Below are 24,351 nucleotides of genomic sequence, written 5' to 3' on the forward strand. Positions count from 1 at the left end.
TGGCTGAGTCAACCTATTCACTCCTAGTCTGGGTTCACTATGCGCTGATAATTCTACTGCCATAGACAACAATGCCACCTAGTGACAGAAGAGAGAGGTGCATCAGTGAATCCCCTACCAATCAGCCAGGCTAATTACCACCTAGCAAGCTAAATTTGTTAGCAACCCTGCCTACTATCAGGGTGCTACATTTATTTACATTCTGTGGTTAAAATAGTTTTTTTATTTTGTCTTACAGTCACTGGGAGTGCTGTGAATAAATGATGATGTCTACAATGTTGCAATACGTACCCAACCTCCGATGGCAACTAGTCCTATTACAACTCCAACTACAATGCCACCTATAGCGCCAGGGGACAGTGGTGTGGAACTCTTCTTTTCTGTGGAAGTAAAAGTAAATATATATATAAATGAATTTTAGCTTAGGTTACAGAAATGATCAAGTCTTACTGAATTTCCAATCATGTAGGGCTGAGTCTGCTTTTTGCAAAATAAATAAATAAACATATTTTTGCAGCAAAAAAGAAAAGTGCATTTATTGTGCGGGAATAGGGGGATTCAATATCCAGCAGTTTTTGCAGGGTAGTGTGACATAAATACACTATATTGTCAAAAGTATTGGGATGCCTGCATATACACGCACAAGTCTATTTCTATGGGAATGTTTGACCGTTCTTCCAGAAGCACATTTGTGAGGTCAGGCACTGATGTTGGATGAGAAGGCCTGGCTCGCAGTCTCCGCTCGAATTCACCCCAAAGGTGTTCTATAGTGTTGAGGTCAGGACTCTGTGCGGGCCAGTCAATTTCCTCCACCCCAAACTCGCTCACCCATGTCTTTATGAACCTTGATTTGTGCACTGGTGCAAACTATTTGGTGGAGGTGGGGGGGGGGGGGGAGGTTATGTGGCATGGAGATTGTTTTTCAGGAGTTGGCCAGTGAAGGGAACTCTTAAGGCTTCAGCATACCAAGACATTGTGGACAATTTCATGCTTCCAACTTTGTGGGAAAAGTTTGGGGACGGCTTCTTCCTGTTCCAACATGACTGAGCACCAGTGCACAAAGCAAGGTCCATATAAACATGGATGAGCGAGTTTGGTGTGGAGGAATGTGACTGGCCTGCACAGAGTCCTGACTTCAACCAGGTAAAATACCTTTGGGATGAAATAGCCCGGACACTGTGAGCCAGGTCTTCTCGTCTAACATCAGTGGACATCAAAATGTTCACTCTCCTGCGCTGTGCGGTAAGTCCCAACGTGTTATCAGACTCTTATCTTGACATGTAAGTATATGTGGATAATGCACACCTCGCTGCCTTCCAAAGACTGGGGAAGCCTATGCGCCCTCTGTGTTCGCCCAACATCAGTGCCTGACCTCACAAATGCTCTTCTGGAAGAATGGTCAAACATTCCCATAGACACCCTCCTAAACCTTGTGGGCGGCTTTCCCAGAAGAGTTGAAGCTGTTATAGCCTCAAAGGGCGGAGCCAACTCAATATTGAACCCTACGGACCAAGACTGGGATGCCATTAAAGTTCATGGGCGTGTAAAGGCAGGCGTCCCAATACTTTTGACAATATAGTGTGTGTATGTGCCATACCTGTGGAAGATGGAAATCCCTTGTATGGTCACCACGACTACAGTGATCAACACTTGCTTTGGGGTGCTGTGCGAACCCAGGAGTTTGCTCAGTTGGCACGGGTGCCATTCAGGGAACTCATTGCATTTTCCCATTGCATACAAAGCGTTATCTGATTGGGTGAGGTGGGTTGGTGATGTCTCAATGGGGAGACACGGAGGGCTTCCTGTTAGGCAGGCTTTATGGGGCCCGATGACTTTCAATGGTACCCCTTACTGGGGGCCAGGCCAAGATGTGGGGACATGTACCAGCAAATATGGTTGCCCTATGTGGTGTGCGCCCCCTAGTTTTGCTATTGTGAGTTCTCCCCTTGCTCTCCTGGATGGTAGTGCTTGGTGATTGCCCACTTAGGTCACATGGGGGGAGGGGGGGGCAGGAAAGGGTCCTCCTCCGCAATGTGTAAGCTCTAAATATGAATGCATCGCCGTACCCTGTAATGTGACATCAGCACGTCAAACCCCGAAAAATAACATGTATGTTATACAGATAACAAATAACATGTATGAATATCTTACCTTCATCAGGACAAATGTCATGTCCGTTAATTAAAGCTGAAACACCGAATTCTTTCCATTTGCATGAAAAGCAACCTTCGTCCTTCTCCACATCGCTCAGTGTAACCGTGGCATTCCGGATGGTACCGGAAATCCGCATACGGCTTTTGTAATTGATGTCTATCGAAAGAGACGCCTTCGTCTGACTGCCTTTTGATAAATATATTTCGTTATCTGTGTCCTTCGGGCCACGGCAATGGAAGTCGTCCGACCCTTCAGGGTTTGCTTTCCAATGAAGAAGAAAAACAAGAGTTACATAGAAGGTGAGGCTGAAAAAAGACACAAGTCCATCAAGTCCATCCTATGTGTGTGATTATATGTCAGTGTTACATTGTATATCTCTGTATGTTGTGGTCGTTCAGGTGCTTATCTAATAGTTTCTTGAAACTATCGATGCTCCCCGCTGAGACCACAGCCTGTGGAAGAGAATTCCACATCCTTGCTGCTCTTAGTGGTGCTGATGGGCACTGATAGGCAGCACTGATGGGCACAGAAAGGCATCACTGATGAGCACTGAAGGGCAGCACTGATGGGCACTGACAGGCAGCACTGATGGACACTGATAGGTGACACTGATGGACACTAATAGGCGGCACTGACAGGCATCACTAATGGGCACTGACAGGCAGCACTGAGGACAATAAAGGCATTACTGAGGCACTGATGGGCCCTGACAGGCAGCACTGATGGACACTGAAAGGTAGCACTGATGGGTACTGACAGGCAGCACTGATGGACACTGAAAGGCATTACTGATGAGCACTGACAGGCAGCACTGATGGGCACTGACAGACAGCACTGATGGGCACTGAAAGGCAGCACTGGTGGGCACTGACAGGTAGCACTGATGGGCACTGACAGGCAGCACTGATGGACACTGAAAGGCATTACTGATGAGCACTGAAGGGCAGCACTGATGGGCACTGACAGGCAGCACTGATGGGCACTGACAGGCAGCACTGATGGGCACTGATAGGTGACACTGATGGACACTAATAGGTGGCACTGACAGGCATCACTGATGGGCACTGACAGGCAGCACTAATGGACCCCGAAAGGCATTACTGATGAGCACTGAAAGGCAGCACTGATGGGCACTGACAGGTAGCACTGATGGGCACTGACAGGCAGTACTGATGGACACTGAAAGGCAATACTGATGAGCACTGAAGGGCAGCACTGATGGGCACTTGAAGGCAGCACTGATGCGCACTTGAAGGCAGCACTGAGGGGCACTGACAGGCAGCACTGAGGGGCACTGACAGACAACACTGATGGGCACTGAATGGCAGCACTGATGGGCACTGATAGGCATTACTGATGAGCACTGAAAGGCAGCACTGATGGGCACTCACAGGCAGAACTGATGGACACTGAAAGGCATTACTGATGGGCACTGATGGGCAGCACTGATGGGCACTGACAGGCAGCACTGATGGACACTGACAGGCAGCACTGATGGATATTGAAAGGCAGCACTGATGGGCACTGACGGGCAGCACTGATAGGCAGCACTGATGGGCACTGACAGGCAGCACTGACGGGCACTGAAAGGCAGCACTGATTGGCACTGAAAGGCAGCACTGATGGGCACTCACAGGCAGAACTGATGGACACTGAAAGGCATTACTGATGGGCACTGATGGGCAGCACTGATGGGCACTGACAGGCAGCACTGATGGACACTGACAGGCAGCACTGATGGATATTGAAAGGCAGCACTGATGGGCACTGACGGGCAGCACTGATAGGCAGCACTGATGGGCACTGACAGGCAGCACTGACGGGCACTGAAAGGCAGCACTGATGGGCACCTACAGGCTGCACTAATGGGCACTGAAAGGCAGCACTGATGGGCACTGATAGGCAGCACTGATGAGCACTGATAGGTGACACTGATGGACACTAATAGGTGGCACTGACAGGCATCACTGATGGGCACTGACAGACAGCACTGATGGAAATTGAAGGGAATTACTGTTGAGCACTGAAATGCAGCACTGATGGGAACTGACAGGTAGCACTGATGGGCACTGACAGGCAGCACTGATGGACACTTAAAGGCATTACTGATGAGCACTGAAGGGCAGCACTGATGGGCACTGACAGGCAGCACTGATGGGCACTGACAGGAAGCACTGATGGGCACTGAAAGGCAGCACTGATGGGCACTGATAGGTGACACTGACAGACATCACTGATGGGCACTGACAGGCAGCACCAATGGACACTGAAAGGCATTACTGTTGAGCACTGAAACGCAGCACTGATGGGCACTGACAGATAGCACTGATGGGCACTGACAGGCAGCACTGATGGACACTTAAAGGCATTACTGATGAGCACTGAAGGGCAGCACTGATGGGCACTGACAGGCAGCACTGACGGGCACTGAAAGGCAGCACTGATGGGCACTGACAGGCAGCACTGATGGGCAATGACAGGCAGCACTGACAGGCACTGACAGGCAGCACTTACAGGCACTGGCAGGCAGCACTGATGGGCACTGACAGGCAGCGCTGATGGGCACTGAAAGGCAGCAGTGAGGGGCACTGATAGGCAGCACTGATGGGCACTGGCAGGCAGCACTGATCATCAGACCACTGATGATCAATTAAATTAATGTCTGGGTCTTGACTCACTGGCCTCGGGTCTCAGGACCCCTTTCCTGATTGGCTGGAAGAAGAAGCAGGAAGATAATAGCGAATATTAATTGTCTATTGTCACACAACTGGGTGGGCACAGTGTGCAGTGCTCTACGGCCCCAGGCCCACTCATTTTATAAGCCAATTAGAGCCTCAGGCTCCTATCATGTGCTTCAAAAAAATAAAACCTAATTGAAATCCATGCGTCTGGTGCCCTGCATCGAGATTAAAGGGGTTGTAAAGGTAATTTTTTTATTTTCTACATAGTTTCCTTTAAGCTAGTGCATTGTTGGTTCACTTACCTTTTCCTTTGATTTCCCTTCTAAATGTTTTTTTGCTTTGTCTGAATATCTCACTTCCTGTTTCTCCTCAGTAAACTTCTCACCATCATCCGAGCGGTGGTTAGTCAGCCAGAACAGCTTACTGAACAGCTTACTGAGGAGGAACAGGAAGTGAGAAATTCAGACAAAGAAAACAAAGAAAAAAAACATTTAGAAGGGAAATCGAAGGAAAAGATAAGTGAACCAACAATGCACTAGCTTAAAGGAACCTATGTAGAAAATAAAAAATTTACCTTTACAACCCCTTTAAGGATTAAGGGGCAGCCACCACTGCTTAAATCTGCTGAGTGCATTTCCTAAATGGAGAAGGCGGCACCTGATCACGTTGGTGGTGGATTAAAGGTGTATTAATTCCATATCACTATTTACTTGTTGAGGAACTATTTTTTATTTCTTTTTTGTTTTTCATTTTTTCTCATGGACTATTCTTTATATATGTATTTTTTCACATAGATTATTTTATGATTTTTTGATTGAGCACTATTTATATATATATATATATGGTGTTTTGTGTCACTATTACTATATACTAATTATTAGTGTGTACATTTGTATTATTAATTCATTATTTGACATTAATGATTTATTTTTATTTTTTTAGCTTCGCTCATTAACCACTTGCTTACTGGGCACTTAAACCCCCCTCAGTCCCAGACCAATTTTCAGCTTTCAGCGCTGATGCACTTTGAATGACAATTGCGCGGTCATACAACACTGTACCCAAATGACATTTTTATCATTTTTTTTCCCACAAATAGAGCTTTCTTTTGGTGGTATTTAATTACAGCTGGGAGTTTTATTTTTTGCTAAACAAACAAAAAAAGATGCAAAAAAAAAAAAAATCATGTTTAATAGTTTGTTATAAAATTTTGCAAACGGGTCATTTTTCTCCTTCATTGAAGTGCGCTGATTAGGCGGCACTGATAGGCTGCATTGGTGGGCACTGATGGGCTGCATTGGTGGGCACTGATAGGCTGCATTGGTGGGCATTGATAGGCTGCACTGGTGGGCACTGATAGGCATAGTTAAGGCGGCACTAATAGGCACAGATAAGGCGGCACCGATGGGCACAGATAAGGCGGCACTGATGGGCAAAGATGGGCACAGATAAGATGGCACGGATGGGTGGCACGGATAAGTGGCACGGATGGGTGGCACGGATGGACACTGATAGGTACCACTGATAGATGGGACTGATGGGCACTGATAGGTGGCTCTGATAGGTGGCACTGCTGGGCACTGATGGGCACTGATGGGCGGCACTGCTGGGCACTGATGGGCGGCACTGGGGTGCAGCACCTTTGAGGCAGATTGTGGGCACTGTGGGTGGCACTGTGGGTGGCACTGTGGGTGGCACTGCGGGTGGCACTGTGGGCACTATGGGCACTGCTGGGTGGCACTGACGGGGGGCACTTAGTTTTACTCAGGATGGCACTGCAGGGGGCAGGTGGGCACTGGCAGGGGGCAGGTGGTCGCTCCTATTGCTGGCCGTGATCGGGACTAATGTCCCGATCACGGCCGCTGGTGATCGGCTTTTTTTTTTCTCCTCGCGCTGTCAGCGCGAGGAGGAATAATAGCCGATTACCGGCTCCGTTCTATCACATGATCAGCTGTCATTGGCTGACAGCTGATCACGTGGTAAGGGGTCGGGATCGACCCCTTGCACGGATCGGTGATCAGGCGAGTCTCATGGACTCGCCGATCACAGAGCGCGCCGCGCAGGCCGCTCGTGCACGGGACGACGTCAATAGACGTAGTCCCGGCAAAGTAGATCCGCGCTAATGCCGTCATTTGGCAATAGCGCGGATCCCAAGTGGTTAATATTTATACACCATTAACATATATTTACACATTTCACATTAAAAAAAGTGCGAAATGAAAAAATAAAAATGCATTTATTTATTTTTTCATTAACTTTTCAATGCTTTGTACCATTGCTGACAGCAGAAGCGTCAATAAAAAAGTCGCGGTAGGTATCGATAAATGGTATCAGTGAGTACTAAAAAAAAAAAAATGAAAAAAAGTATCAATACTTGTAGTTGTAAAAAAAAAAAAAAAAAAAAAGAAAGAAAAAAGAAAAAAAAGGTTTTGGTGCATCCCTAAGGATTTTTGTACACTTTGGAGCACTTTGACACTTCCTGAAATCGCATTATAATTTATGGAAGTTTAGAATCACCAATTTTAATCTAAATCATTTTTGTAAGGTCCCTGGAGTGTGTTTACTTACCATTGGTGCATGGAAATGTTTTTCGGCCGTCTTGGTTTAAGATCCAGTTAAAATTATTGAAGGTGCCGGAAACTTCCAGAGTCTTGGAGAAGGCGCCTTTGCTAACCCAAATTGTGAAAAGTATCGATGTTTTATCATAGAACGATAATTCTCTGATGTCATCTTTCTCCGAGGTCAAACACAACATGGAGACGTCCTTGACTGACATTGCTATAAGGGAATAAATAATTCCAAGATAGAGAGATAGAGGATCAATGGATTAACCACTTCAATACCGGGGGGGGGGGGGGGGTACTTATACACTTATACACCTTCCTGCCCAGATCAATTCTCAGCTTTCGGCGCTGTGGCACTTTGAATGACAATTGCGCGGTCACGCAACGCTGTACCCAAACTAAAATGTGATCACTTTGTTCCCACAAATAGAGCTTTCTTTTGGTGGTATTTGATCACCTCTGGGATTTTTATTTTCTGCTACGCAAATAAAAAAACAGACCGAAAATTTTGAAAATAAAATGTTTTTTTTTTGTTTCTGGTACAAAACTTTGTAAAGTTTTCTCCTTCCCTGATTGGCACTGATGGGGCAGCACTGACAGGCACTGATAAGGCGGCACCGATGAGGTGGCACCAATAAGGTGGCACTTATGAGGTGGCACTGATGGGAACTAATATGCGGCACTGATGAGGCACTGATAGGTGGCACTGATATGCAGCACTGATGGTGCACATAGGTGGCACCGATGGACACTGAAAGGTGGCACAGATGAGCACTGATAGGTGGCATGGATGAGAACTGATAGGCAGCACAGATGGGCACTGATAGGTGGCACAAATGAGCATGGTTGGGCAGTGATAGGTGGCACTGATGTACACTAATAGAAGGTACTGATGGACGCCAATCAGTGCCAAACTGTAATAATGCTTGCCAATCAGTGATTCCTATTGTGGGCACTGATTGGCATCTGTTGTGGGCACTGATTGGTAACCCTGGTCTAGGGTGGCATACCTGGTGGTGACATCCCTGGTGGCGTCCCTGGTGGTCCTAGTGGCGTGCCAACGTATATTGGCGCGAATGGGTCAGCAAGCGGTTAGGCCCCTTTCACACTGGGGCGGTGCAGGAGGTGTGGGTGGTGAGGGCATCGGCAGTAAAGAGCCGCTATTCCGATATCAGCCGAAAAAGGGTTAAAACCGCCCGCAAAGCGCTGCTGCAGCGGTATGGCCGCACTGCCCCATTGATTTCAATGGGTAGGAGCGGTTTAAGAGCGGTGAATACAACGCTCCTTTCACCGCTCCAAAGATGCGGCTAGCGGGACTTTTTTCGCCGTCCTGCTAGCGCAGCGCTCCAGTGTGAAAGCCCTCCGGCTTTCACACTGGAGTGAAAGGGGCCGTTTTTTTTCAGGCGCTACACAGGCGCTATTTCTAGCAATGTAGCGCTTGAAAACAGCCCCAGTGTGAAAGGGGCCTTAAGGTACTTCAGTTTCATTTATCACACTGCACTGGGGCCACTAGATCCTAGGAATTACATTTATTAGGTATATATATATATATATATATATATATATATATATATATATATATATATATATATATTTTTTATTTATTTTTTTTAGGAATGGAGCATTTTTTTTTTAGAATTTTTTTTATAAATGGAGCATCAAATACAACCAACGCATTTCAGTTTAGCTCCTCCCACTTCCCCCCTACTTTCTCAGGACTTGAGCGGAAACCTATGTTAGGTCCTGATAAAGCTGGCAGTTCAAAGAGCCTTTAAGATTTTACAGTCTTTATCAAGCCCTAACATACTGTAGGTCTCCTATGGCCTCTCATCATGATTCTAATATAACGTCCACTGCTCAAGCCCTGATGAAGAGAGGCCTTTCACCCCCGAAATGTGTTGGCTGCATTTTATGCTCTTAACCAATAAACATTTAAAAAAGATCTTTAAGTGATGTGAATTTTTGTACTGGGCAATCCTCAATACCCCCCTCCCCCCTCCCCCAGGGAGAATTTATAGGGAAAACATCTTAAAAAAAAAAATTGTGCTTACTTGTATCAAGAAATATGATAAAACTGAGACAAAGGAAAATCGGTGAACTCGGGGGAGACGGCATTTCTCCAAGCTACGGACAATAAAAATAAAGTTACTATAAAAATAGGCACTGCATTCATGTTAGACCATTACTGTTGATTTTTTTGTAACCACTTGTGTTGTTTACAAGTTAAAAATAGGTTGTTTTTTTTTTTTTGCTAGAAAATTACTTAGAACCCCCAAACATTATACTTTTTTTTTTTTTCCCAACACACTAGAGAATAAAATGGCGGTCGTTGCAATACTTCCTGTCACACCGTATTTGCGCAGCGGTCTTACGAGCGCCGTTTTTCTTAAAAAAAATAAATAAATACACTTTTTTTGAATTAAAAAATAAGACAACGGTAGAGTTAGTCAATTTAAAAAAAAAATAAAAAATTTAATATTGTAAAAGATAATGTTACGTCGAGTAAATTGATACCCAAAAATGTCACGCTTCAAAATTGCGCCTGCTCGTGGAATGGCGACAAAGTTTTACCCTTTAAAAACCTCCATACATTAAAAAAATTCTACAGGTTGCATGTTTTGAGTTGCAGAAGAGGTCTAGGGCTAGAATTATCGCTCTCGCTCCACCGATCGCGGTCAGATGTGTGGTTTGAACAGCGTTTAACTATTCAGGCGCTACTCACATATGCGCTCGCTTCTGCACACGAGCTTGGTGGGACAGGGAGCGGTTAAAAAATATATATTTTATTTATTTATTTATTTATCTTTTTCTTATTTATTTAACCACTTCAATACCGGGGGGGGGGGGGGCACTTAAACACCTTCCTGCCCAGACCAATTTTGAGCTTTCTGCGCTGTCGCACTGTGAATGACAATTGCGCGGTCGTGCTACACTGTACCCAAATGAAATTTTTATCATTTTTTTCCCACAAATAGAGTTTTCTTTTGGTGGTATTTGATCACCTCTACGGTTTTTATTTTTTGCGCTACAAATAAAAAAATACCGAAAATTTTGAAAAAAAAAATGTTTTTTTTTTGTTTCAGTTTCAAAACTTTGTAAATAAGTACGTTTTCTCCTTCACTGATGGGCACTGATAAGGCGGCACTGATGGGCACCAATGTGGCACCAATGAAGTGGCACTGATAGGCGGCACTGATGGGCGACATGGATGGGCGACACGGATGGGCAACACGGACGGACACTGATAGGTGGCACAAATTGGCACTGATAGCTGGCACGGATGGGTGGCATGGATGGGCATGGATAGGCGGCACAGGTGGGCATGGATAGGCGGCACAGGTGGGCACTCATAGGCGGCACAGGTGGGCACTCATAGGCGGCACAGGTGGGCACTCATAGGCAGCACAGGTGGGCACTCATAGGCGGCATCGGTGTTATAGTAATGGATGCCAATCAGTGCCAAACAATAATGCATGCCAATCAGTGATGCCCATTGTGGTCTAGGGAGGATTATGACCTTTATTACCTTTTCCCTGGTGGTCTAGTGGCATCCCTGGTGGTCCAGTGTGGGCATCCTCAGGGGGGCTGTGCTGATAATCGATCAGCACAGACCCCCCCTGTCAGAGGAGCAGCCGATCGGCTCTCCTCTACTCGCGTGACAGACACGAGTGAGGGAAAGCCGATCACCGGCTCTTCCCATTTACACTGTGATCAGCCGTGATTGGACACGGCTGATCACATGGTAAAGAGTCTCCGTCGGAGACTCTTTACCGAGATCGTAGTTGCCGGGTGTCAGACTGACACCCCGCAACAACGATCGCCGCGATGCGCGCCCCCGGGGGCGCGCAGCGGCTCATAATCCTGATCACGTCATATGACGTCCGGTCAGGATTATGAAACCACTTTGCCGCCGTCAATTGCCTATAGGGCGGGCGGCAAGTGGTTAACCTTTTAATTTTTTATTTTTACACATTTTATTTTTATTTTTTTAATTGTGTCGCTTTTATTCCTATTACAAGGAATGTAAACATCCCTTGTAATAGAAAAAAAAAAGAATGACAGGACCTCTAAAATATGAGGTCAAAAAGACCTCACATCTCATATTTACACGATATTGAAAAAAAAAAAAAAAAAAAAAAATTGTCATTTAACCACTTGCTTACTGGGCACTTAAACCCCCCTCAGTCCCAGACCAATTTTCAGCTTTCAGCGCTGATGCACTTTGAGTGACAATTGCGCGGTCATACAACACTGTACCCAAATGACATTTTTATCATTTTTTTCCCACAAATAGAGCTTTCTTTTGGTGGTATTTAGTTACAGCTCGGAGTTTTATTTTTTGCTAAACAAACAAAAAAAGATGCAAAAAAAAAAAAAAAATCATGTTTTAATAGTTTGTTATAAAATTTTGCAAACGGGTCATTTTTCTCCTTCATTGAAGTGCGCTGATTAGGCGGCACTGATGGGCTGCATTGGTGGGCACTGATGGGCTGCATTGGTGGGCACTGATAGGCTGCACTGGTGGGCACTGATAGGCATAGTTAAGGCGGCACTAATAGGCACAGATAAGGCGGCACCGATGGGCACAGATAAGGCGGCACTGATGGGCAAAGATGGGCACAGATAAGATGGCACGGATGGGTGGCACGGATAAGTGGTACGGATGGGTGGCACGGATGGGCACTGATAGGTACCACAGATAGATGGGACTGATGGGCACTGATAGGTGGCACTGATAGGTGGCTCTGATAGGTGGCACTGCTGGGCACTGATGGGCGGCACTGCTGGGCACTGATGGGCGGCACTGCTGGGCACTGATGGGCGGCACTGGGGTGCAGCACCTTTGAGGCAGATTTTGGGTGGCACTGTGGGTGGCACTGTGGGTGGCACTGTGGGCACTGCTGGGTGGCACTGTGGGCACTGCTGGGTGGCACTGTGGGCACTATGGGCACTTCTGGGTGGCACTGACAGGGGGGCACTTACTTTATTTCAGGATGGCACTGCGGGTGGCAGGTGGGCACTGGCAGGGGGCAGGTGTCCGCTTGAATTGTTGGCCGTGATCGGGACTGATGTCCCGAACATGGCCGCCGGCGATCGGCTTTTTTTTTTTCTCCTCGCGCTGTCAGCGCGAGGAGGAATACTAGCCGATTACCGGCTCCGTTTTATCACATGATCAGCTGTCATTGGCTGACAGCTGATCACGTGATAAGGGGTCGGGATCGACCCCTTACACGGATCGGTGATCAGGCGAGTCTCACGGACTCGCCGATCACAGAGCGCGCCGCGCGCGCCCCTCAGGGGGCGCGCAGGCCGCTCGTAACCGGGACGACGTCAATAGACGTAGTCCCGGCAATCTAGGTCCGCGCTAATGCCGTCATTCGGCAATAGCGCGGATCCCAAGTGGTTAAAAAAAGAATTTAAAAAAAAAGGCCCTTTAAGAGCTATGGGCGGAAGTTTTTGACGTCGCTTCCGCCCTGCCAGGTCATGGAGACGGGTGGGGGGGGGGCCCATCTTCTCCCCTCACTCCTCTCCATGCCAAGGAAGGAGAAACATCCGATCGCCTCCGCCGTTGCTCGCGGCTCCGGTAGGCGGCGGAGGGCACCGCGGCTGGAGGGGGGAGGGGGAGTGATCTCGTGGCGAATCCGCCACAGAGACCACTTTTATCTTGAAGCGGAAGAAGAGGATACCGGGGGTTATGGCAGCTATCTGCTGCAATAACAACGATATCCTCCTTCAAAGTAAGGAGGTATATCGGCGTGCGGTGGTCCGGAAAATACAAATTGAATTCATAGGTATTTGACAGATGTCAATTGATTTCAGTTATATCAATTCTTAATTACCAGCAAAATAATTTTCCTTTACTTATCCCTGCTTGTGCATGCTCAAATGTGTTTAGACAGGTCCTCATAGTTACGTCCAATGGGATTTCTTTAGTATGTAGCACCCTCCTGGTTAGGCTGCCAGGTCCGGTAAGGCGAATTTAGTAATTTGGCTCTCCTGTAATCAGTTGAGCCGTGTGTGATTGCTTTGGGCTTCTCTGGGTTCTAAAGGCTGCAGGTTTGATTGCTTCTCCCCTGCTTTGTTGAGATTTCCAGAATCTGAAACTGAAATCAAACCCCTTACCCTAACGAAAAAAAAACGTTATAATAAATGAATAATTATAAAAGAAGAAATAAAAGCTGATGTAAAAGCTAAAAAAAAAAAAAAAAGTTGAAATACCTAGCAACAAATGATGCAACAGATAATAGTTTTCTCTATTGGCTTAAAAAAAACAAAAAAAAAAACGGCAAAGCTCAAAAACTCTGCATACAAACACACAAAAACGTGCCAAAAACACAAGTCGTTTTTCTGTGTTTGTATGCAGCATTTTTGGGCTTTGGCATTTTAAATTATTTTGCATTTATTTACTATTTTTTATTTATATTCATGTAAGAGCAATAAATAAAATAAAAAATAAATAAAGTAATAATAAATAACCCCAACTCCTAATCCTAACTCTAACCTAAACTGAACTCAAACCCCTTACCTTAACGAAAAAAACATTATAATAAATGAATAATAATAAAAGAAGAAATAAAAGCTGTGTGTTTTGTATGCAGCGTTTTTGGGCTTTGGCGTTTTCAGTTGTTTTGCATTTATTTATACATTTTTTATTATTATTCATGCAAGAGTAATAAATAAAATGAAAAATAAATAAAATAATAATAAATAACCCTAACCCCAACTCCTAAACCTAACTCTAACCTAAACTTAACTCAAACCCCTTACCCTAATGAAAAAAACATTTTAATAAATGCATAGTTATAAAAGACGAAATAAAAGCTAATGTAAAAGCTAAAAAAAAAATAAAAGCTGAAATACCTAGCAACAAATAATGTAACAGATAATAGTTTTCTCTATTGGCTTAACAAAAAAAACAAAACAACTAAGCTCATAAAAAACCCGGCATACAAACGCGCCAAAAACGCAAGTAGTTTTTGTGTGTTTGTATGCAGAGTTTTTGGGGTTTGGCATTTTAAATTATTTTGAATTTATTTATTCATTTTTTATTATTATTCTTAATGTAAAATAAAAAATAAATAAAATAAAAATAAATAACCCTAACCCCAACTCCTAATCCTAACCCTAACCTAAACTGAACTTAAACCCCTTACCCTAATGAAAAAAAAAACATTATAATAAATGAATAATAATAAAAAAAAGAAATAAAAGCTGTGTGTTTGTATGCAGAGTTTTTGGGGTTTGGCGTTTTAAATTATTTTGAATTTATTTATTCATTTTTTATTATTATTCTTAATGTAAAATAAAAAATAAATAAAATAAAAATAAATAACCCTAACCCCAACTCCTAATCCTAACCCTAAGGCCGCGTACACACGCGCGGACTGTTGGCCCAACCTTGTCCGCTGAACAGTGTTTGGGCGGACAGTCCGCTCGTGTGTGGGCTTTCAGCGGACAGTTTCAGCGGACAGTTGGACGGACAAAGTCTTTCGGAAATTCCGAAAAACTGTCCGCTGAAACTGTGTTTGAGCGAACAGTCCGCCCGTGTGTGGGCCTGTCCGCTGTACTTTCGAAATGAGCGGACTGTTCCCGCTCGGAAAGTCCGCCCATTTCGAGCGCGTGTACAGGTAGGCGGGGCCCGCGAAGGAGACGTCGCGGGCTCCGCCGCCTGGAATGGGCTTAAAGGGGAACCCCAACGCCGAAAAAAATCGGCGTGGGGGTTCCCCCCAAGTCCACACCAGACCCTTGTCCGAGCACGCTACCCGGCCGGCCAGGAAAGGGGGGCGAGCGAGCGCGCCCCCCCTCCTGAGCCGTACCAGGCCGCGTGCCCTCAACATGGGGGGTGCCTTGGGGAAGGGGGGGCCGCGCGGCCCCCCCACCCCAAAGCACCTTGTCCCCATGTTGATGAGGACAAGGGCCTCTTCCCGACAACCCTGGCCGTTGGTTGTCGGGGTCTGCGGGCGGGGGGCTTATCGGAATCCGGGAGCCCCCTTTAAGAAGGGGGCCCCCGGATACCGGCCCCCCACCCTATGTGAATGAGTATGGGGTACAATGTACCCCTACCCATTCACCTGTGAAATAAAGTACAAATAAAAACACAACACAGGGGGAAAAAATATTTTATTGCACAGCCGGGGGTCTTCCGTCTTCGGGGGTCTTCTCGCCGGACTCCTCCGCTATGTGTGTGTAGCTCTTTTGCCAGCGGAGGAGTCCGGCTTTCTTCCTCCCCGCCGCCGGCCTCTTCTCCCGACTTCGGGGGTCTTGTCCCCCTCTTCGGTTCTTCTGCCGGGCCACCGCGCCTGGTCCGGTGGCCCGGTCTTCTGTCGCCGTCTTCCGTTCTTCTGTCGCCGCCTTCGGTTCTTCTGCCGGGCCACCGCGCCTTCTTGTAGCTCTTTTACAGGCGGTGGCCCGGTCTTCTGTCGCCGTCGCCGCCTTCCGTTCTTGTTCTTCTTGTTCTTCTCCAGGCGATGTTGACACGTCGCTCCCTCCGGCCGGAATGCCGGGGACGCGCTGTGCGGTCACTTATATAGTGACAATGGGGCGGGGTCACATGGTATATGTCACATGGGTTGATGTCACATGGTGACCCCGCCGCCTTACGATGTCATAGTCCCCATGTGACATCAACCCATGTGACCAACCCATGTGACATATACCATGTGACCCCGCCCCATTGTCACTATATAAGTGACCGCACAGCGCGTCCCCGGCATTCCGGCCGGAGGGAGCGACGTGTCAACATCGCCTGGAGAAGAACAAGAAGAACAAGAACGGAAGGCGGCGACGGCGACAGAAGACCGGGCCACCGCCTGTAAAAGAGCTACAAGAAGGCGCGGTGGCCCGGCAGAAGAACCGAAGGCGGCGACAGAAGAACGGAAGACGGCGACAGAAGACCGGGCCACCGGACCAGGCGCGGTGGCCCGGCAGAAGAACCGAAGAGGGGGACAAGACCCCCGAAGTCGGGAGAAGAGGCCGGCGGCGGGGAGGAAGAAAGCCGGACTCCTCCGCTGGCAAAAGAGCTACACACACATAGCGGAGGAGTCCGGCGAGAAGACCCCCGAAGACGGAAGACCCCCGGCTGTGCAATAAAATATTTTTTCCCCCTGTGTTGTGTTTTTATTTGTACTTTATTTCACAGGTGAATGGGTAGGGGTACATTGTACCCCATACTCATTCACATAGGGTGGGGGGCCGGTATCCGGGGGCCCCCTTCTTAAAGGGGGCTCCCGGATTCCGATAAGCCCCCCGCCCGCAGACCCCGACAACCAACGGCCAGGGTTGTCGGGAAGAGGCCCTTGTCCTCATCAACATGGGGACAAGGTGCTTTGGGGTGGGGGGGCCGCGCGGCCCCCCCTTCCCCAAGGCACCCCCCATGTTGAGGGCACGCGGCCTGGTACGGCTCAGGAGGGGGGGCGCGCTCGCTCGCCCCCCTTTCCTGGCCGGCCGGGTAGCGTGCTCGGACAAGGGTCTGGTGTGGACTTGGGGGGAACCCCCACGCCGATTTTTTTCGGCGTTGGGGTTCCCCTTTAAGCCCATTCCAGGCGGCGGAGCCCGCGACGTCTCCTTCGCGGGCCCCGCCTACCTGTACACGCGCTCGAAATGGGCGGACTTGCCTCCGCCTTACGTGGGCGAGTCCGTTCATTTCAAAAGTTGAGCGAACTGTTTGCCCAACCTTGTTCGTCAAACAGTCCGCTCGTGTGTGGGCAAGTCCGCTCATGCAAATTTTGAGCGGACTGTTTGATGAAACTGTTTGCCGAACAAGGTTGGGCGAACAGTCCGCCCGTGTGTACGCGGCCTTACCTAAACTGAACTTAAACCCCTTACCCTAATGAAAAAAAAAAACATTATAATAAATGAATAATAATAAAAAAAAAGAAATAAAAGCTGTGTGTTTGTATGCAGCGTTTTTGGGCTTTGGCGTTTTTAAATGATTTTGCATTTATTTAGTCATTTTTTATTATTATTCGTGTAAGAGTAATAAATAAAATAAAAAATAAATAAAATAATAAATAAACCCAACTCCTAATCCTAACCCTAACCTAAACTGAACTCAAACCCCTTACCCTAATGAAAAAAAACATTATAATAAATGAATAATAATAAAAAAATAAATAAAAATAAAAGCTAATGTAAAAGCTAAAAAAAAAAAAAGAGCTGAAATACCTAGCAACAAATGATGCAACAGATAATAGTTTTCTCTATTGGCTAAAAAAAAACACAAAAAAAAAACAAAACACCAAAGCCCAAAAACTGTGCACACAAACACACAAAAACGTGCCAAAAACGCAAGTAGTTTTTGTGTGTTTATGTGCAGCGTTTTTGGGCTTTGGCGTTTTTAAATGATTTTGCATTTATTTAGTCATTTTTTATTATTATTCATGTAAGAGTAATAAATAAAATAAAAAATAAATAAAATAATAATAAATAACCCTAACTCCAAACTCCTAATCCTAACCCTAACCTAAACTGAACTCAAACCCCTTACCCTAACGAAAAAAAACATTATAATAAATGAATAATTATAAAAGAAGAAATAAAAGCTAATGTAAAAGCTAAAAAAAAAAAAAGCTGAAATACCTAGCAACAAATGATGCAACAGATAATAGTTTTCTCTATTGGCTAAAAAAATAAAAAATCAAAAAAAAACACCAAAGCTCAAAAACTCTGCATACAAACACACAAAAACGCGCCAAAAACGCAAGTAGTTTTGGTGTTTGTATACAACATTTTTGGGCTTTGGCATTTTACATTATTTTGCATTTATTTATTCTTTTTTTATTTATATTCATGTAAGGGCAATAAATAAAATAAAAAATAAATAAAATAATAATAAATAACCCTAACTCCAAACTCCTAATCCTAACCCTAACCTAAACTGAACTCAAACCCCTTACCCTAACGAAAAAAAACATTATAATAAATGAATAATAATAAAATAAAAAATAAAAGCTAATGTAAAAGCTAAAAAAAAAAAAGAGCTGAAATACCTAGCAACAAATGATGCAACAGATAATAGTTTTCTCTATTGGCTAAAAAAAACACAAAAACAAAACAAAACACCAAAGCCCAAAAACTGTGCACACAAACACACAAAAACGTTCCAAAAACGCAAGTAGTTTTTGTGTGTTTGAATGCAGGGTTTTTGGGCTTTGGCGTTTTAAATTATTTTGTATTTATTTATTCATTTTTTATTTATATTCATGTAAGAGCAATAAATAAAATAAAAAATAAATAAAATAATAATAAATAACCCTAACCCCAACTCCTAATCCTAACCCTAACCTAAACTGAACTCAAACCCCTTACCCTAAGGAGAAAAAACATTATAATAAATGAATAATTATAAAAGAAGAAATAAAAACTAATGTAAAAGCTAAAAAAAAAAAGCTGAAATACCTAGCAACAAATGATGTAACAGATAATAGTTTTCTCTATTGGCTAAAAAAAAAAAAAAAAGGCCAAAGCTCAAAAACTCTGCATACAAACACACAAAAACGTGCCAAAAACGTAGTAGTTTTTGTGTGTTTGTATGCAGCGTTTTTGGGCTTTGGCGCTTTTTAATTAGCCTATAGAGAAAAATATTACCTGTTGCATCATTTGTTGCTGGGTATTTCAGCTTTTTTTAGTTTATACATTCGATTTTATTTCTTCTTTTATTATTATTCATTTATTATAATGTTTTTTTTCGTTAGGGTAAGGGGTTTGAGTTCAGTTTAGGTTAGGGTTAGGATTAGGAGTTTGGGGTTAGGGTTATTTATTATTATTTCATTTATTTTTTATTTTATTTATTACTTTTATGCCCCATACACACGGTCGGATTTTCCGACAACCTTGTCCAATCGCGTGCATGCAACACAAGTTTCAGCGAAATTCCGTCTGAAAAAAATCAGACGGATTTTGTTGTCGGAATGTCTGACCGTGTGTACAAGGCATTTTGCCCCGTACACACAGTCGAAATTTCCGACGGAAAAAGTCAGATCGGATTATGTTGTCGGAAAATTAGATCGTGTGCTTTTTTCCGATCGCGTGTAGAGAATTTCCGACGCACAAAGTGCCACGCATGCTCAGAAAAAAATTTGGAGATGAAATCTATTGGCTACTGGCCTCTACGCAGTCCAGTCAGTGGTAAGTGGCTTCAAACGCGCTCGGCATAAACATAGATCTATAGTCAGACAACAAAGTTACCGGAGAAAAAAAAACAATGCAATAAAAAAATGGGCTCACTGGATAGACTACGCAGTCTTTTTCTGCCCTCAGTTTTCTATTAAAAGACAGATAAAAGATAGATAGATAAAGAGATAGAAAGAAAAAATATATAAATTGATAGATAATAAAAGGATAGATAGATAGATAGACATACAAAATATAGACATACAAAATATAGACTAAAAAATATAGATAGAAAATATAGATAAAAAAAATATAGATAGATAGATATAAAAATATAGATAAAAAAAAAATGTAGATCGATAGATATATAGACATAAAAATATAGACAAAAAATATAGATAAAAAAGTATAGATAGATCGATAGATAGACATAAAAATATAGATTAAAAATATAGATAAAAAGTATAGATAGATGTACATAAAAATATAGATTAAAAAAATATAGATAAAAAGTATAGATAGATGTACATAAAAATATAGATTAAAAAAATATAGATAAAAAGTATAGATAGATGTACATAAAAATATAGAATAAAAAAATATAGATAGATAGATAGATAGATAGATAGATAGATAGATAGATAGATAGATAGACATAAAAATATTGATTAAAAAGTATAGATAGATATACATAAAAATATAGACAAAAAAATATAGATAAAAAAATATAGATAGATAGATAGAAATAAATATATAGATAAAAAACATAGATAAAAAAATATAGCTAAAAAAGTATAGATAGATAGATAGATATAAACATATAGATAAAAAAATTATACATAGATAGATAGACATAAAAATATAGATAGATAGGCATAAAAATATAGATGAAAAAGTATAGATAGACAGATAAAAGATAGATAGAGAGATAGAAAGAAAAAAATATAAATAGATAGATAGATAGATAGATAGATAGATAGATAGACAAAAAAATATAGGCAAAAAAAAAATAGATAAAAAAATATAGATAGATAGACAGACATAAAAATATAGATAAAAAAATTATAGATAGATAGATAGATAGATAGATAGATAGATAGATAAACATAAAAATGTAGATAGATAGACATAAAAATATAGATGAAAAAATATAGATAAAAAAATATAGATAAAAAATATAGATAAAAAAGTATAGATAGATAGATAGATAGATAGACATAAAAATATAGACCAAAAAATTATAGATAAAAAAATATAGATAGATAGATAGAGAGACATAAAAATATAAATAAATAGAATGATAGTTATGGGATAAATGGATAAAGAGATAGATAGATAGATAGATAGATAGATAGATAGATAGATAGATACCTCTGTGTTGGGACGGTTCTTGTCTCAGACAGATGATCTCTTGATGTGACTTGATTGAAAACTTCGTCTCTCTTTAATAAGTTCTAGTTTTTATTTTTACTTCCCTTTTTTTTTGTTGTTTCCGCCCCATCCAGCTTCCAATTGTCTGCAGCTTTCATGACAAGAGCCCGTGGTGATCCTGCTAGAAGTGTCCTTGCTGTGGCACTTCCTGTTCTAGGGTGACAACTGTCTCCCAATCATTCTCCTGCGTTGTCACCCTGTCACGTGCTCCTTTGATGGAGGCTACATATGGCCACGCTGACATGCATTGCTCGGTGTTGGTCTCCCGCTGTCACTGTCTGGAAGCCAGTCTATAGGAATGGTGTGCAGCAAGTGCAGGTAGGCAGGAAGTGGCTGAAAAGGCTGGAGGAGATCAGCAACACTGAGATGGGAAGAAAGAATTAAAGAAGGTACAAAAAAAAGAAGAATTTAAAAAGAAAACAAACATAATTATCTGTAAAAATACAATATATTGCAACTTACCAGTATGTGAATGTGGTACCTGCATTTGTGGGTTTTTTTGTCTTTAACTCTTTCACTGCCAGAGAAGTTTTTGCAGTTTTTGAACACGTTTAGAAAATAATTTTAGGCCTGAAGATTACTCAAAACCCCAAACATTATATATTTTCTGAAAGCAGACACCTTAGAGAATAAAATAGCGGTAGTTCCAATTTTTTATGTCGCATGATATTACCACAAAGGTCTAGGAAACGCAATATTTCAGTAAAAAAAAAACTAATTAACGTGAATTTTAGGGGAAACAAGCGCGAATAAATGACCCACATTTGCTGCTGACCCAGCACACTGGGGTATGAACCTCTCCGGTGTCTTCAACTCCATTCCGCGCCAAGCAGGCCGCGGCTCCTCCGAAGAGGAGGACACAGGTCCCTGCAGGCAGGTCTCACATGCCGGACCGAAGAGAAAGAACATGGCCGCACTGGGCCTTTTATTTCACCACCCAGCATGCAGTTCTGTAACTTAGCCTCATGGGTAGGTTACTGTGGGTAAGCTAGTCTTTTACATAAAACATTTAAGTCACTTCCTGCTTATATTTTGCAACATGTTCTGATGTGTAAACAAAGTCTTATTCACATTCCAGATGAGATGACCACTAGAGGGAGCCAACACCAATCTAACAACATTACAGCATTGCATAGCATTAGATGGCAAAAAACTCAGCACTACATACTCCCCCTGCTTTAAATCTTTGGTCCTCAAAGATATTCAAAATCTTTGCTCTGTTACACATTTTTGCCACCAATTATCGTGTGATAGGAGACTTCTGTGCACCCACAACTGACACCATGGTGTCTGGCACAGATGTGTCAAGGGGTGAGATGGGGTTGTCCCTCTTTGTATTAACAGTGGAGGGACAAGGCATTTCAGAATTTCTCTTGGCAGTGAATCGAGTCTCTTATGAGCATTCACCTAGCACATCGTATGTTAGTCTATTTGGTGGTTGGACAATCCTTTTTGCTCTCTGTTCTTTGGGTGCAGGTGCCATCTTTGTACAGGTACTGTCCTCTCCCACTGCAGCCTCTGGTACTTAAATATCATTGAGAGTAATCCTCAGAATGTCCATTTTGTGGCACAAATTCTGGGGCCTCCAGGCTAAGGACTCCACTGTCCTTCCCTTTTTTTCGGGGAAAGCAGTTGGTATCAGCTTCTGGCATTTCCGGTGACAACAACCAGCTTATTTCCATTTTAGAGGTTGACCGATATGGGTTTTTCTCTGGCCGATGCCAATATTTAGAAATCGGGTTGGCCGATGGTGATATATGATGCTGATATGTGCGGCTGATATTTTTTTATTTTTTGGCAGGTGGCACTGGCAGGCACTGACAGGTGGCACTGGTTGGCACTGGCAGGTGGCACTGGTTGGCACTGGCAGATGGCACTGCAGGCATGGATTGGCACTGACAGGTGGCACTGGTTGGCACCAACTGGCAGGTGGCATTAATTGGCACTGGCAGGCAGCACTGGAGGCACTAATTGGCACTGGCATATGGCACTGGTAGATGTCACTGGCAGGTGGCACTGGCAAGTGGCACTGATTGGCACTGGCAGGTGACACTGGTAGGCACTGGCAGGTGACACAGGTTGGCACTGGCAGATGGCACTGGCAGGTGGCACTGGTTGGCACTGGCAGGTGGCACATCATGGCACTGGCAGGTGGCACTGGCAGATTGCAATGGCAGATGGCACTGGATAGCACTGATTGGCACTGGCAGGTGGCACTAATTGGTACTGGCAGGTGGCACTGGTTGGCATTGGCAGATGGTACTGGCAGGCACTGGTTGGCATTGGCAGATGGCACTGGCAGGTTTCATAGCTGATAGTGTAAGTGTGAAACTGAATGCTTTCGGCAGCGCTGCGGTGTGTGTAACTGTATGGAGAGATAGGAGCTGACAAATTCAGAGTCATATCGGGGGTGGGTGGGGCCCTGGTTGGGCAGGACCCAGCAGCTATCCAGCCAATGCTTGGGCTGTTTAAGAAAGGGGCAGGGCCACATACACATAGCGGCCCGCCCAGATCCCATCCCATTGGCAGGTGTTGGATAGCTGGGTCCCGCCCACCCTGAGTCCCGCCCACCCTGAGTCCCGCCCACCCCTGACATTCAACCTCAATTTTGACAGCTCCTCTCTCTCTCCCTACAGTTTCAAACACTGCTCTGCCAACAGTGTTGAGAAGGGAGGAGGATTCTCCACACTCTGCTGGCAGAGGTGCGGTCAGTGTTATATCGGCCTAATTTGGATAATAATCGGTCGATGCCGATTTCTCCAAAATGGCTAAATATCGGCCGATATATCAGTCGAACTCTACTCCATTTCCTCCTCCTCATTATCTCCATTGTTTGTAGCAAGAGACCCAGACTGGGACCTAGTTACTGGTTCTGGCACTAGCCTTCTATTCCTGTTCAACTACTTCTGCCTCCTGCAGATCGGTTTCTTCCACTTCTGTTTGGGTATTTCTTCATCCACTGTGGGAAGAGGAGACACTTCCGACCCTTTTTCTGGCAGTGGGGGTAGAGGGCCACATCTGAGGACAACAGGGGCTAACAGCCGCTTCACCAGATCAACAAACTTCTTGAGGACCCTGGCAGCCAAGGGAAGACAATGGCCAGTGTCTCAAAGTTCTGAGGCTTCCCAGCCCTCAATGGATCACACGACAACTTGATCCACAGACATCCATCACAAGGGTAGTCTTCTGCTTGAATGTCCTGAATCTTTGTCTTCCAACTTTTTCAGGGGCAGGTATGACAGGTACCTCTTATAAAAGTTTCTGGTCAACAGAGTAACCTGGGCACCTGAATCAAGGATGGCGCTGGCATAAATCGGCTCTTCTCGTCTGCTTTCGGCCACCTTCAGCCCTTCCCGGTGCCCGAAAACCACAGAGAACGGCAGAGAGTGGCCGAAAGCCGCCGAGAAGAG

At 44.2% G+C, this 24,351-nt stretch overlaps 1 protein-coding gene across 1 annotated transcript; it reads right to left on the bottom strand.

Annotated features, from left to right (window-relative positions):
* Nucleotides 1–270: 270 nt before the first annotated feature.
* On the bottom strand, nt 271–21,007 carry LOC143934962 (uncharacterized). Its single transcript, XM_077458507.1, has 5 exons — nt 20,882–21,007; nt 9,451–9,523; nt 7,404–7,613; nt 2,152–2,415; nt 271–380 (listed from the first exon to the last, which is right to left on the bottom strand). The coding sequence occupies exons 2-5, from the start codon at nt 9,512–9,514 to the stop codon at nt 271–273; spliced, it is 648 nt and encodes a 215-aa protein (XP_077314633.1). The 5' UTR covers nt 9,515–9,523; nt 20,882–21,007.
* Between the last annotated feature and the right edge of the window lie 3,344 nt (nt 21,008–24,351).

The sequence above is a fragment of the Lithobates pipiens genome, unplaced genomic scaffold, assembly GCF_037356315.1.
Source record: "Lithobates pipiens isolate NorthernLeopardFrog02 unplaced genomic scaffold, aLitPip1_a1.2 Scaffold_28, whole genome shotgun sequence".
Classification (NCBI taxonomy): domain Eukaryota; kingdom Metazoa; phylum Chordata; class Amphibia; order Anura; family Ranidae; genus Lithobates; species Lithobates pipiens.